Here is a 15,116-nt window from a genome sequence, read left to right as displayed (position 1 = left end):
CGGACTCGAAACTTTCTAACGAGTGGACGAACCGCTTCTTGACACAATCTTAGGAAAACCGGAGCCGAGCAACAGGCGGTCGATTCGGAATTTAAGTGTTTCGTTAGAGGCTGCTTCCTTAAACGTTTCGGCGAGAGAATCGTGAGAGAGAGGGATTCGTTTCTGTCCGTGTCTGAAAAATTAGTTGGTACAGATTAGCTTTGTGAACTAAGTGAATCAATCAATGAAGAAACGAGTCGAACTATTTTGGAAATTGGATCAATCGATGTTTTTATCGATCGAAATTCATTAATATAATAATTATTCATTCGATCGTTGTCTTGCATAATTAGTAAATTTATTTACTCGACGCGATTGAATTAAACCGTTTTTTAACTATTCACCTTCCGAAGGAAGGAAGAATCGTTTCATATAGAAAACTAACTATCATTAAAATTCCACAACAAAAATGATCGATCGATAATTTTCTAAACAAATCGAATATTAATATTCGAACGAATTGCTATTAATATTCGTGGAAGGATGGAACGATGAGTCTTAACAGGGTTGAGTCTCGATCGAGAACGAGAAATAATCAAGATGATGAGTTTTAAATACTGATGCTTTATTTTATATAAAGTATTGTATAAATGTATAAACGCTATAAATATGTGGTATCTATCTATGGTGGTGGTGGGGTGCTAGTCGTGATCGCAAAGAAAGGGTATGACGAGGGCGGGCGGGGTCGGGGGCCGGCAGCGGCGCGCCATCTATTTACATTCATTCACTCACGGGAAGGGCTGACCTACCATAATCTACCGGTCTCTCTCTTTCACTAACATATAACACGATTATATAATATATGTGTAGTGTGTGTATATATACGAATACACATATAGCAATAGTGTGTGTGCGCGCGTGTGGCAATGTGTTCATATATATATATACGCGAAGGAAGTAGTAGTAATAGTATGTATACATGTATATATATATAAAGAGAAAACATATATGCGCATGGACGAGTAATGTAATAATAATATGTATGCTTGAGTGCGGCAGTGAGTATAACAACTTGTGAGACCGTGAAGCGATCGATGATCGTCGCGCGGCTCATCGGAAGAGAGAGGGGGAGAGAGAAAGAAAAAAAAAAAAGAGTGGTAGATAAAAACGTGTGAAGAGTATACGACGGCCTTACGTGGATGGTGGAGGACGTAAGAGAGAGAGCGAGAGAGGGGAAAAAAAAAATAAAAAAATAAAAAAAATAGAGAATACTGCCGGAGCAACGGTGGGTGTTCAGAAAACAGAACAGAACCCAGTTGGTCCAACGACGAAGCGCCAAAGCTTGTCCACTTGCCGGGTCCATGGACGGAGCAGCCGGGTTCAACGTGCTTGCGTTGACTTCTGGGTAACTGGCGCGGTGGTTTCCAGGTCCTTTGATATGGAAAAACCTGTGGGTTGGGTTGCCGTTCGCCCGATCGACTCGGGCCCGTCGTTTGCGCTCCAAGTTCGCGACCAAGATGCCCGTGCGTCGCGTTCCGCCGTTGCAACAGCCGTGGCTGGGCCAATCACGGCTTCGCCGCGTCTTCCTCCGCGTCGCGATCGCGATATGACATGATGAAATATAAAGAAATTGACTAAATTTAATCCGTGCCCTCGTCTTACGATCGAGGGGGGACGAGTCGCGTCTCCTCGACGAGGAGGCGGAACGAGAGCCGCGGATCACGAATGGCCTGGGGCCACGGTGTGCAACACTTTGCCGAGATCTGAGCCCGTGGTCGTAGATGGCAGGTCATCGAAAGAGGAGCCATTTGCTTCAACACGCGCCTTCACACCTTGTCTCGATATATACCGACTGGATTACTTGTGATTAGAATATTCCGACTATATACCGACTACACCACTAACGCCGGCGCTATAACCATGTTCCTAGGTTGGACGAAGCTTTGGGAAGAAGACGTTGAGCGCGTTTGAGGATCGTTTGAGACCGGTAAGTGACTGTGGTGGGTTTGCCGCCGTCGCCGAGCCGAGATCGCTGGGGCCTTAGAACGTCTAGTACTTGCCGAGTGCCCCGGGGATGATAGCTCCGTGAGAGCCGAGTCCAGCGTGGATGGCGCCAGACGGTCCGTTGATCACAGCAACACCACCGTCGTGTCCGCCAAGGCCAGCGCCGTATCCGGCGGCACCACCACCCACAACAGCGATGGCACCTGTAAACAGAGATCGCCAAGATCGATGTATCCTCTCCTCCTTTATTCAATACGTATTCGTGCATTCTTCTCGTAATTTTCTCGCGGAATATTTTTCGCCGAGTGGAGGGAAATACAGACCAGCACCACCGAGGCCGAGAGCTGGACCAGCGAGACCACCAGGCGCGGCAGCTGCAGCGGATCCAGAGCTTCCGTCGTCACCGTTGATGTTACCACTTCCGGCGTAGAAAGATACAACTCCCACGGATGGTCCTACCAAGTTAGCGGCACCCTGGGATGGTCCAACGAGGGTGGAGGTACCGGCGGATGCACCCACGGAGGTGAATGGGCCGGTGGCGGGTCCTACGAGGCCAGCTGGGCCGGTACGTGGTCCACCTACGTTCTTGGCACCTTCTTGGGGTCCAACGCTGTCAGATGGTCCGCTCTGGGGTCCAACGTTAGCCTTGGGTCCTTCGGCAGGTCCAATGTCAGCCCTGCCACCGATCACTCCTGCTCGACAGAACCAAAGGTATCCCGTCACCACCGTCTCTCTTTCTCTCCCTCTCTCTTCTAAACGGATCTTTGTTTACGCACCACCAGAGACAATCTGTTGAACACCAGCAGCTCCAGCCGCCGCCGCGGATCCAGCGGCGTAGCTGGCACCAAGAGCGGAGGATCCCAAGCTGGAGGCACCCTCTTGGAGAGATCTCGCGCTGCCGGCACCAGCTGCCAGACCACCAGAGAGACTAGCACCTCCGCCGACCAGGCCGACTCCCGCGAGACCAACGCCTCCGTAACCGCCATGACCTCCGGCCAGGGCATAGCCGGGTCCGTGCGCGATTCCGGCGCGCGCCGTCGCCACTGCCAGACAGGCGAACACAACCTGCGGATCGGTCGTCACGGGTCAGCTCTCATTGTCTCGTCGCCGTGCCTCGTTACGTAGCCAATTGGATAGTTGTTTCGGCTCGTGAAAGGCGTGCGCGCGCGATAATAACTCGAAGTGAAATCGGTGGAGGAAAACGAAGACGAGCTATCCTTCCCGATTCCACGGAAGCGATTACTAACCCGACCTAACCGCCGCCTAATTCAGCCTCCCATTGACTTGGCACCGATTACCACCGAGCCTCGTGTAACATAACCACGGCTTTCACTTTCGATACCCGTTACGCGCTTGCAGATCCACGTTCCACGCCATCGAGAAACGATTCCCGCCGCCTGGGGGGAAACGTCGTCCCTCCAGCCTTTTAAACCGTGAAAGCAGCGATGCGACCGGTTGTTGCCTCCTTTAATATCAAAGTCCGCACTGCGATCACCGGATGGAAGTCGAGCGTGAAGTTTCGCAACGTACTACGGAAAACTCGAGCGAGAATTTCGTAATGTTTTCGCTCCGTGGAAAGAATTCACGCCTAAGTATCGGGATACTTATCCTTTCGATCGATGCGTTATAAGGGAGGGGAGAAAATTCGTTTTTGAAAAATTTTGTTATCTCGCGAAAGGAAAAAGAAGAAAAAAAGAGAAAATTGGTTCGCGTTTTACGCAATCGCGTATCTAATGCGATTCTCGATTCATAATTAATCGACGACGAGCGATAATTATCGTTTGAAAATACTTCGAGTTTATTTCTCTTCGGATTAGCGGAGGAAAGAATTTCGATCTCGACGATTTCCACCTTCCTATATTAGTGGAAACGACCGGTTCTCTCGGCCGGCTTACCGCGAATCGATCGCGAATCGAGGAGAAAATCGGTGAAACGAGCGGTGGAAAGAGGTCGAACTGGCTTCGATCGATTCTTGTCTCGTCGAAAAGGGAACTGCTCCTCCAAGGAGGAGCGTTGTCACGCCCAGCTCTCTCGAGCCGCGCTTCGAAACGAGCGCACTACCCGGTATTATGCATATCTAACTCTCTGGCGAAACTTTCACATCCCGGTTTACATGGAACCCGGGCGATCCGTGTGACGTGGCCGACCGAGCGTTCTCTCGCGACCCAACGATCGGAAAACGACCGAACGACTGTGCTGTTTCGAAACGCGCCTTTTGCATACGCCCTTCGTTTCGTGATTTATGAAATCGTTGCCACGTTACTTCCCTCAATTTAACACTCGAAGAGATAACACTAGGCTCGAAGATTTTTCTTTTTTCATTTTTTGTTTTTCTCTTTTCTTTTTTCCCCTAAGAATTGTAACAAAATGAATCGATCGTGCTAATTTGGATCCTCCGATTTTCAGGGAGGAATGAATCGAGAGGCGAAGAGGGGAAGAGGTTACTCGTGAATGAAGATGCGCCAAGAATAGAACCGGTCGTGGGTTCAGCGGCTGAATGACGATGATACTATTACAACCGGTTCCGCGGTCAGTGTACCGTGTAACGAGACTTCTTGCCGCATGAATGGAGCGCGTAAGAAGGGCAAAGCCGATTCGACGTGTACGTTCTTGCTGTACGAACCACTGGTTGGCTCGAGGAAAAAAAGAAGAAAAGAAAAGAAAAAAAAAGAAAAGAAAAGGACCCGTGACATTGAACGTCGATAGAGCATTAGAATCCGATTAGCTTTCGATTTTCCTCCAGCTTTTAGCAACTCTACTTCACGAAAAGATCCGATCGAATACCGTCACCGCCGTTATTCTCGAAACGAGAAGCTCGGTTACTCGCGTATCCCAGAGAAACGATTCCCAAAGGGGAAAAAAGGCGAAGCGGAAAAGATCGGAGGATCTGATCGATGGAAAACTACGCACTCTATGCAAAAAGTCCGAAAATATTAGGAAAAGATCGTGGAATATTGCGGTTCAAGAGAGCAATATGGAAGGCTGACGATCGAGGAAAAGCGCGAGTTCGTTCGTTTCGTTTCGTTACACCCCACGAAATAATCACCAACCCCGTGGTGGATACTCACAAAGGCCTTCATGTTTGGTGTGTGTATGGTGGGCTGGTAGTCCGGTGATTGACTGACTTGGGCCGGGCCGGCGGGCCTTATATACGCCTAACTCTACTCTGGCTACGCTCCACAATCACCATCCTTTCGAAAGCAAGGCGCTCCACCACCCTCCCCCCAGAAAAACTATAATCCACGCCGTACCAGCGGCCGGCACAGAGCCATAGCTAGTCCCACCAGCTTGGTTTAGGGGCGAAAGAGGGGACCCCTCCTTCCCCTCGCTTTTGCCCATAGGTTGTGAGGTTGTTCGCGGGTATTCCACGGCTTCGTCCACGTCTAACGGCAGGGAGTAGTGCAGCCTCCTACTCCACCCGCCCCACCATCTTGGCCTACACACCAAGTGCAACACCAGGCACCACCCGGGTTACCTGGTCACCACGATACCCAACTCTCTCATGTCCAGGCGTGGTGCACGAGGCGTGGAACGGTTGCACGACACCGGTGCTACGGAATCGTAATCCGCCCGATTCCCTGACCTCTTCCTCTTTCTTGCACAGGTGCACCCTGTGGGGATACGTCATTTGCTCGATCGAGATCGAGGGTGTGTTCATTTTCGAAACTCTTCGAATTTATTCCTCGCAGGGAATATTCTTCTCCAGAGAGGAGTAGCTTTCACTCTCGACGCGTTTTTATCTAAAAAAAGAAAGAAAGGAAGAAAATTGTTAGAGAGATTGTCGAGATACAACCCTTTCGATTATTCGTATTTCACGAAAAGATTGGAACGGAGTTTATCTATTCTATTCTTCTCGAAATTTTTAAAATATTTCGCGTCTCTGAAATATTAATATAAAAGGAAATACTTAGGGTGTCTAAGCAATGATGCAATCGCGAAGCGCATTATGGCACACTTTCGTCGCCAAGGGAACGAAGATCGATCAGCTGATCCGCGATTGCACGTTCAATTTTCTTTTTCTTTTCTTTTTTTTCTTTCGAGCTCTCGAGCTCGAAGCCAATAATGACATAAAAAACAAAAGTGGAAACGCAGCAAGCATTCCTATTAACACAGTCGCAGGAAGTTTCGATTGCAACAGCGTGAGATTTAGCCCTGAAAAGCGTGCAATTTCTCACGATCTCTCGTAAAGAAGTAAAAGTGCGGAATTAACCGTGCAAAACTCTAATTGAAATTTCGCGAAGACGACAAGAGCAAGGATGACCTCGTAGATCTCGATTCGAGATCCCATTAAACGAGCTCCGTCTCTTACCTACTCGCTGAGAAAGGATAATAAAGAGAAGAGCGTGCGAGAAGGAGAAGGAGAAAGAGATAGAGAGAGAGAGGAAATGGCAGCAAATCTAAGAATGGTGAAGCGCTTGGACCAGATTATGACCCAGGTCATTACTTGGAAACCTCGCGTCGAGAAGGAGCGTTCTAAAGAGTTAGGAATTACGGGCCATTGAATGGCCTTAAGAAACCTGAATTCTTTTCTAAATAGATTGGCTGCCGCCGCTTGTTACTTATTACCTCAACCTACTAATTCCCATTGGCATGGTGTATAACGGCGGGAACTTGGAAACAGGATCGAGAAAAAGGGGTTGCCTCTCATTATCCTCGATTTCGAATTACGCCAATTCGTCTTAAACGAGATTCGAACATCTTGATTCACGTTTCTTTTTTAATCGAGATTTTATTTCAATCCTCATCGATCGAATTCGATATCCTGATAGATTCTATCCCAGTACGGATGTCTCTCTCGTTGCAACGAGAGAACGTGGACGGATTGGGAACGAAGGAACGTTACGTGTTACGTTATTGTATAAGGAACAAGGACATACGGTTAATTATTAGGAGAAATTCAGTTTGCAAAATTGGCCCATTACCGGAGCCCACGTTTTTCATCCATCCTCTAACGACGTAATCCGCGTAATGCTCGTCTAGATCAACCGGCGGCATCGATCCCATGTTCGCAGTTGCCGTGCAAAGAGAAGATTTGCTCGCTCGCTCCTCCTCCTTCTCCTCCATCTAGAAATTCTTCGCGATATATTTACAAAGATAACATTATACCGGTCTTCTTCTTCTTCTTCTTCTCGCGAGCCGAGCCCGATCTACATAATTGTGCAACCGTTGATCACCCATCCCGCCGCTGTTTACCAAAGAAAAATCCCTCGGTTCTATCCCTCGGTTGTTGATAAAACGGTCTTAAGCGGTACGCTTCGATAAGCGGCTTTTGTTGTATCGCGCGCCATTATCTTCCCTTATCGTGATTATTCGACGCTAACCGAGGCGTCTGATTAAGGATAATGGGAGGTAGTAGACGTGAGAAAGAGGCCGGGAAGTGGAGAAGCGGAAGAAGGGGAGAAAGAGAGAGAAAGAGAGAGGGGAATACGAGAGGAAGAGGGACACGATTAAATCATATTTTTTAATTAAACCACGCTTCCGAATGACTCCTCGTCCGTGCGTGTATAACACAGCCGGCTAGTTTCCCGGCTCGAGCAAAGTGAAAGCCATTATATTATTTGGCGTACGCGAAAAATTCGCCGATCTATTCGCGAAAGTCGCCCGCGCACCGTATCTTTTCTCGCTAGCCCTGACCGGTTTCGAATATATATATATAAAGCGATAGCGGCGGCTGTACTCGCCTCTTTTCGCTCTTGGCCACCCTCGAAACTTGGACCGATCGATTGGCCACAGCCAATTAGACACGCGTCTCTCTTACAGATACAAATACGGATCGTTCGACGTCGTTTTCCATCCCGATCGGTTATCGTATGCCAATCGATTCCAAAGGATCGTTCTTCCGCCCAATCTTTTCTACACGATGAAATGGAAGGAAAGTTACGCGTTCGGCAGGAGGAAACGCATTAGAATTCCATTAGAAGGATAAAAGGAAGAAAGGCAGGTGCGCGGAGAAAAATATGGCGCGATAGATTATTCAACGAACGGCCAACAACCAATTGTGCAATCGATCGTTTCTTTCTTTCGGTTTCACGGTGTCACGGTTGACCAATAACGGCCCTATTAATATTGTCCGTTTATTGGAAACTTTACGTTCCATCGAACGCCATCGATAGAAAGACACGTTCCTACGTTTTCTGACCTCGTTTCCCCCGCAGTTTTTTCTTTCTTTCTTTCTTTCTTTTTTTTTTTTTTTTCGTTTCGTATCGATATCTATTTGGACGGGATCGATTCGATCGATACCACACGTCCCTCCCTGATAAAACCACTTTCTCGTGCAATCGAATCGAAACTAAACTAAACGCGCGTTCCTCCAACTACCGTATCGAACAAATATATGCATATATCTATATATCGGCTGCAATGTCTCTCTCTCTCTCTCTCTCGCAATAGGATGAATGCGTGGCCCATAACGTGATCCACTTCCAATCCGATTAATAGGGTCACAATTTTCGCCCGGAATATCGAAGCTTTTCGCGTGTAAATTGGCTTCCTCTTCACGATGATGCATCGTGTTAAATTCGTGGCCGAGGATTGGATTGGACGGAAGAGGAAAAAGAAGAGCAACGTTCAAGGAACAAAGTTTGTGAGAGAAGATATCTCTAATCGAGATTGGTTCTAGCGTACGATGAGTTTGGTGTCGAGGTGCAGTTGCGAATACGAGGCTAGAATTGATATATACGTTCTCATGCATCGATCGTCACCAATCGAAGCGTGTCCCTTTCTCCGAGCTGCTCAGCTGGACCTTAACAACGGGCTCGTTGTATAGCTCACCCTTGTTGAAACTTGAGGGATAGGGATAGACTAGATTGGAATTGGCGACCTTGGCGACATGGTTGGAAAGGCGAGCTGTATAAAAAAAAAAAAAAAGAGGTTAGAATTTATTATTTTTCTTTGGAGATCAATCAAGTATTGCGTCAAGTTGTTACTTTTTCTTCTTTGCTTTCATATGAATTTGAAATTGTTGATTGTGAATCGTTGTTGAATAAATAATAGATTCGTACAATGAGAATTAACATAATTCACATTCACAGAGAGGATATTTCACAAAATATCCTCGCTGATGTTGCATAACAATGTATCGAATGCTTTAAATTTGTAAAAAGTTGTATAAGCGCAATAATTATTTAACGAATTAATTCCTTATTATATCTTCTATCAATTATGAGAAATATTTCTAATTATTAATCTGATATGGAACGAATCAATTTATATAATATAATCGCATGCCTAACCCATTCCTAAGCCCGTGTAAATTTTGCAACAACAAGCGGTATTATAAAATTTGTTATGTAGTCTGTTAATTCAGATAATCGGATACTATCAAAAATTTCATTCATACAAATCTAATATTACAATCTACGATTACTAATTAGACCAACAATGTTCATACATGTTTACGAGAAATTTAAACGAACGCAAAACGAATAATAATAATAATAATAATAATAATAAAAAAATAAACTCAAAAATAAAATGATCATTTTCAACAATCGGATGAATGAATCGAATCTCCATTCACTATTTCCACCTCTTTAATTATAAATATGAATTTGCGTTAACGTTTAAATTCGACGTGTAAATTTAAACGCACGCATAAAATATTACAAATTGAAATACTTATCATTACAACGTCATTTCTCCGAACGATCAATCAAATTTCCATATTCTTCAATTGAACCGACGAAAATAATAATAATTTCCATAAAGATCCGCAATTTAATTACAACGTTGCGCGATATTGCAGAGTTAATAAGGAAATTCCTGCTCGAAAGGAGGGAAACGAATCCTCGTCCTCGCTCGAAAAGATCCTCGTCGAGAGAAACTCCTCGATAAGGCGGCGACACGCGGACAATGACGCGCGCCGCTGGCTGCGATGCGCCCGGCTCGAGTCTGCTCGGGGATTTTTATGTAACACGAGGATGTGAAACCGGAGAAATTTTCACGGCGAAGCGGGTAATCCGTGGGAAAAGCGTAGTCGTTCCACGCGAGTCGTGACGACAACGAATGGAAGTCTACGACCCGAGATGTCTGACTCGGGCTAATGCGCCGAGACCGCGTCTCGACGCACGTGCTCATCGCCTCTTTCTCGTTCCACTTCGCCCCAGTTGCTCTCGGTTCATCCGAGTTCAACTCTCCGTAAACGATGCATTCTCTCCCGTGCCATCGATCCAACACCGGTGGAAACATTTCGCGAGACGATCGTGCGAAAATACAAATTTATTCCATGTGGGACGATCGATATTTCCAATTTTTGGGGAGGAGGGAGAATTACGATGGAGCCAAGTTTTTTCTCCTTTTTTTTTTTCACCATCGGAGAGCGAAATTAAAATTAGTGGTAATATTTTTAGAAATTGCGAGAGAAGATTGAAGAAAATGGTTTCCAATTTTTTTTTTTAGGGGAAATCGGAATGGAGAAATTTTTAGGATTGGAAGAGTGAAATTGAGATCAAAATTGATGACATTTTTAATTCTTAGATCGGAATTTTAGAATTAAAGGTATTTGAATCGACGATGCAAAATTATTATTTTTTTTTTCACTTATTATTTTTACAAGATTGGAGAGTAAAGGATATTTAGAAATCGAAAGTTCATAAGAATGTCTGACGTGGTACCACGTCCTTTCACAAGGTGAAACGGAAAAGTTTGACGTGTTCGAGGTTAAGGTACAGGATATAACAGGTTGAATAATATTAGAGAAATTTTTAATTCGCAATTTTAAGATTTTCACGAAATTTCCATTTACGCTCCAAAAAAATTAGAATCAATTTTCCATCGAGGATTTCGAACCTAGTTAAAAAGCTAACTCAATTCTCGTTGACAATTATACAACAATCGAACAATCGACGATTCATCACTCGTGAAATTCATTCCATTCGATGGAATGGTAATCGGCCAATAATGGCGTCTCGATAATGTAAACCGAAATGGTTGCTCGTTTAACCGAACACGCATCAACGCGTAGATTTATTAGCGACAAGTTTCACCCTTTTATGTAATTCGTGCCAACTATGGACGATTGGACCTAGGAAAATGGTAGACCGCGGATCGATCGAAGACACGTCGGAAGCACGAAATTCGCGCGACGATTTCGCAACCGCGCCGCAAATTGGCGAGAAATTTTCATTAGTAAATTCGAGCCGCGCAATAATAGAAAGATTGCCCGTTCTACCGTGAACGAATTATATATTCTCGAATGTAGATATGCGGCGTGAAAACGGAGTCACGTTGACCAGCTGCGAGCGAGGATCGCCAAAAGTGCATAATTGTCGTTACGCAACCAGGCAGGTCGCTTTCTATCGTTTTATCATTGAAAATCGAGCAACATTCTTGCTAACGGTTCGCGCGTGCACTTTCCCCGTTGGTAAAAAGAAGAAACTCGATAGCATGCACTTGGCCTGCAACTTATGTGTTCATCCTTCCAACGGATGGAATGTCGAATATTCCGTTTTTTGAATTTTTCTTTCTTTCGGATATTTTCCGAGAATTTAAATTCTTTTTATTTAAAAAAAAAAAAACGTTTCAAGTGGATCGTACTTGAGCGTGAATCATATAATTTACGAGCAAGTGATTTTTTTCTAGGTGAAATCGTAAAGGACGTACGAAGGTCGATACATCAGTCGATTGGAATTATTCCTGAAATTAAAATATCTCGAATTAATAAATTATTTATCGCGAGAAAAATAAGGAAGACGCGAATATATATTAAATTTCATAGAAGTTGAAATATCTACCATATTTTCTATATATATATTCCTCATATTACTTCCTTATTTAAAATATCTTATCTATTATAATTCTTCTACTTCTTCAAGATGTATTTACATAACTTCCTTAACTTTTCAATAAAATAAAAAAGATATACGAGCTTTTTCCAGTACTCTACGACCAGATTCGATTCATTTTCTCTGCCGAGAAAATGATAGAAATACCATTTTTCACGCTATCCCATCCAAAATTATTCGTTCAATATTCGTATATTCGAGGTTGCCAAGATCCCGCGAGGCAAGATATAGGTCGATAAATAGAGCCGGTTGTTACGATGTCAGGGGAGGAAGGAAAATCGAGCACAACTGACGAATACACGGTACCTCGCCTCCGCTCGCGGCGTGCCGCAGTTCGCTTCGGCAACTAGACTCGAAAGTATCTTACGCAATGTAGGCGAAGCGAGATAGTGTGGGCTACCGCCGCTGTCCAGAGCTCTGCCCATCATTTCCGTGTTCTGCTCGCCTCTGCCGCCGTCCGCATTTGCGAACGACAATCGACTGCATTGTCCGCATCGTTGGCTTCCCCCCCCTCGAATGAAATTTTCGCTCGTTCCTTCATCATTGCTCGATGTCGTCGAGTGGAAAATATCGCCACCATCTCGATCATCGAAATTCAACGAAGAACTCGTTGAAACGAAACTTATTAATTTAACCCTTTCACCCTCGATGATTGCGCCGTTCGGTTCAATTAACTTGGAGAAATTCGATAAATTGCGTAATTTCTCCTCTGATGAAACTGATGATCGAATTTCGACCGTATATTTTTTTTTAGGAAACGTCTCTTTTCGATTCTCTTCTCGTCCGTCACGAATTAAATCTTGAAAAGATCTTTGTACGATAAAAATTTCACTGGTCTCTTTGAACAAAATCATTGAAGCAATATCTTTCGTTTGTTACAACGTTTATTATAATGATAAAAAAGAAGGTGTAATTTTCGTGTTCCCAACGAAAATGGCCAGCTTCTCTCATCAGCTTCTCGCGCAAAAAGATACGCTTAAAAGTAGATGCGAAGACGTTATTGAAGCAAGAAAATTCATATCTTCGAGATTGACATTTCACTATAACAATTAATCTCTACGTTTTTTTACGATCTTCGACATCGAAAGTGACAGCCTGAATGTAATCTCGTGTAATCTATCCACACAATGCACGATGAAATAGAGTTTCGCGTCGTGACGCATATTCCACCGTAATCTCGTTAAATTACACCTCTGGCTCCGTGATATCGTCTTCACTTGCCTCATCTCAACTTTACCTTTATCTAGGGAAAGTCGAAAGACAAGGATAATGGATTTGATTGCTTGTTTTGCCCCTGAAATGGGGGAGGAGGGGAGATATTTCGATCGCTGATTACCACGTTAAAGGATGTTAATGGAATTGCGCGCGCAATTTCGACGGTGCCTCGTTATTCTTGGCGCGTGTCTGCTTTTTGAAATATTACATTTTTACGGAGAAAGCGGAGAAAGAAAGAAATGATTCGTTAAAAACAGGACAGGGAGAAAATTCTGCCCTTCCAACGCGACGTTGTGTCGTTTTGCACGGTTTCCATTATTCGACGACGCGTTGCATTACTTCTCGCGCAACAAACGGGGATGAACAAACAACTAAACAATTTTATTGTGATTACTGGCTCGCCGTTATTGGTATTATCGCCAGATTGAAGCCGGACACCAGGCTATCCTTTAATTAAATCAAATTTATTCGTGGAAATGTTTTCGAGTGGATTTTAAATTAAATTTTTAATTAAATAAAATCGTGACAGAGAGGAACAAGGAGAATCTTATTGTTGAATAAATATTCGTATTCGCCGATTAACATCCACACATTCGTCTAAAGGTACAATCTTAAATTAATATTAGCACATTGTTATTTATATTTATTCACTAATACGTATTATTAAATATTGTCTATGAATACGATTTTAATGTAACTTGAATCCTCTTGCACAATTATTCCTTAATTAATGAATTGACGTTTTATAAACTCTTGTTGTGCTAATTTCACTAGTTTTCCATTGAATAGTGTAATCGAACGGCATTAAAACTTGCACAATTTTCTTTATGATTCATAAATATTTCGCTTATATTAATTTCAATATTCCATAATTGTACCAGCCTTCGTGATACATGTATTAATAAAATCGATTAAGTAGAGAACACTGATTCGTACGTGATGTCATTTATCCACCATGTATCATTGCAAGCGTAGAATTTTCCACGACAGAATTATTTTTTCCTTTTTTTTTCCTGCCGCAATATCAGTTCTCGCTTGCGCGAACAAGTCCGTCAACCTTTTCTGTCCCCGTTGCCTTTTCTACTCGTGACACGATCGTGTCCATTGGTGCCACTGAACTAGAATTACCCGTGTACAGGCGAGCTCGACCGGACAATAATTAACACACCGATAATGACGATAAGAATCGAGCGGTTTCCGATTGTTAAATCGACTATGGCCACGTTCACCATACGTGTGGACATTGAGCGCCTACCCACCTTCCTACGCCTTGAAATGTCTACAATTTTTTCCTCCCTTCTTTTATTTCTCATTTCTTTTTTTTCTTAATAGGCAAATTTAAAATCTTGTTAGTTAAAAAGTCTCATTTGTGCAATATACCATACATTTTAATAACTTGAAGTCATCTTAATATTATAATATTCGTTTAAGGGCGTTATCTACCCAAATATATTAAATAATTCTTAATTTTATGTATTTAAACATATCGAAGGCTTGCTTTTCGATATAATATCCTTTCATCCTTTATTTAATTCAAATTCATAAAGTTGCCAAAAAATCAGAAAATTAATATTAATATTAATTGCCAACACAATCCTTTTCGCATTTTCAACTCGATATATCCAGCTCCATTCATCTCCTCTCACCTTTCACCTTTCGTGTCCCTTAGGAACAGTTTCGATCCGTAATCTGACCACCCACCATCCTCCCTCTCTCCCCCCAATCGCACGTTTCGGAATTTCCGCCGCGATCCGAAGCGACCGACCAAATGGTCCGATTAGAATTTTAAATATCCATTGTACAGAGCCGTTGGTTGGTGGATGTCTCCCTGTATCGATTAGCGCTCGCCTGTTGGAATTTTAAATAGCGAGAAGATATTCGCCTGGTAAAATCCGGCATGTAACGAGCGACACGCTCGACACAAACCCGTCGCTACATTCGCTTTCGGTTTCGAAATCGGCCAGTGATTTGCAACCTTGTTCCCATCCATCCATCTCCGGGTCGCCCTTTAATTTTTTCGACGGGCTCCCATTACAAGAGCGAGAAACGATTTCTGCCTCTTGTATCGTTGCCTCGGGTTGGAAACCCAAAGGAAACGTTTCTTATGGTATTTTATTATCCGAAGGCAAAATCGAG

General features: G+C 43.8%; 2 protein-coding genes across 2 annotated transcripts in view; one reads left to right on the top strand and one right to left on the bottom strand.

Annotated features, from left to right (window-relative positions):
- Positions 1-15,116, top strand: part of LOC108003470 (glutamate receptor ionotropic, kainate 2) — a 225,085-nt gene that overhangs the window by 8,535 nt on the left and 201,434 nt on the right. The gene's annotated exons all lie outside the window — the stretch shown is intronic.
- On the bottom strand, positions 584-5,209 carry LOC107993586 (uncharacterized). The gene is made up of 4 exons (XM_017050091.3): positions 5,052-5,209; positions 2,760-3,048; positions 2,307-2,675; positions 584-2,186 (listed from the first exon to the last, which is right to left on the bottom strand). The coding sequence occupies exons 1-4, from the start codon at positions 5,061-5,063 to the stop codon at positions 2,029-2,031; spliced, it is 828 nt and encodes a 275-aa protein (XP_016905580.1). The 5' UTR covers positions 5,064-5,209; the 3' UTR covers positions 584-2,028.

The sequence above is a fragment of the Apis cerana genome, linkage group LG4 (genome assembly GCF_029169275.1).
Source record: "Apis cerana isolate GH-2021 linkage group LG4, AcerK_1.0, whole genome shotgun sequence".
In the NCBI taxonomy this organism is placed as follows: domain Eukaryota; kingdom Metazoa; phylum Arthropoda; class Insecta; order Hymenoptera; family Apidae; genus Apis; species Apis cerana.
The sequence above is the reverse complement of the archived record's forward strand: the minus strand, read 5'-3'. Positions and strand labels throughout refer to the sequence as shown.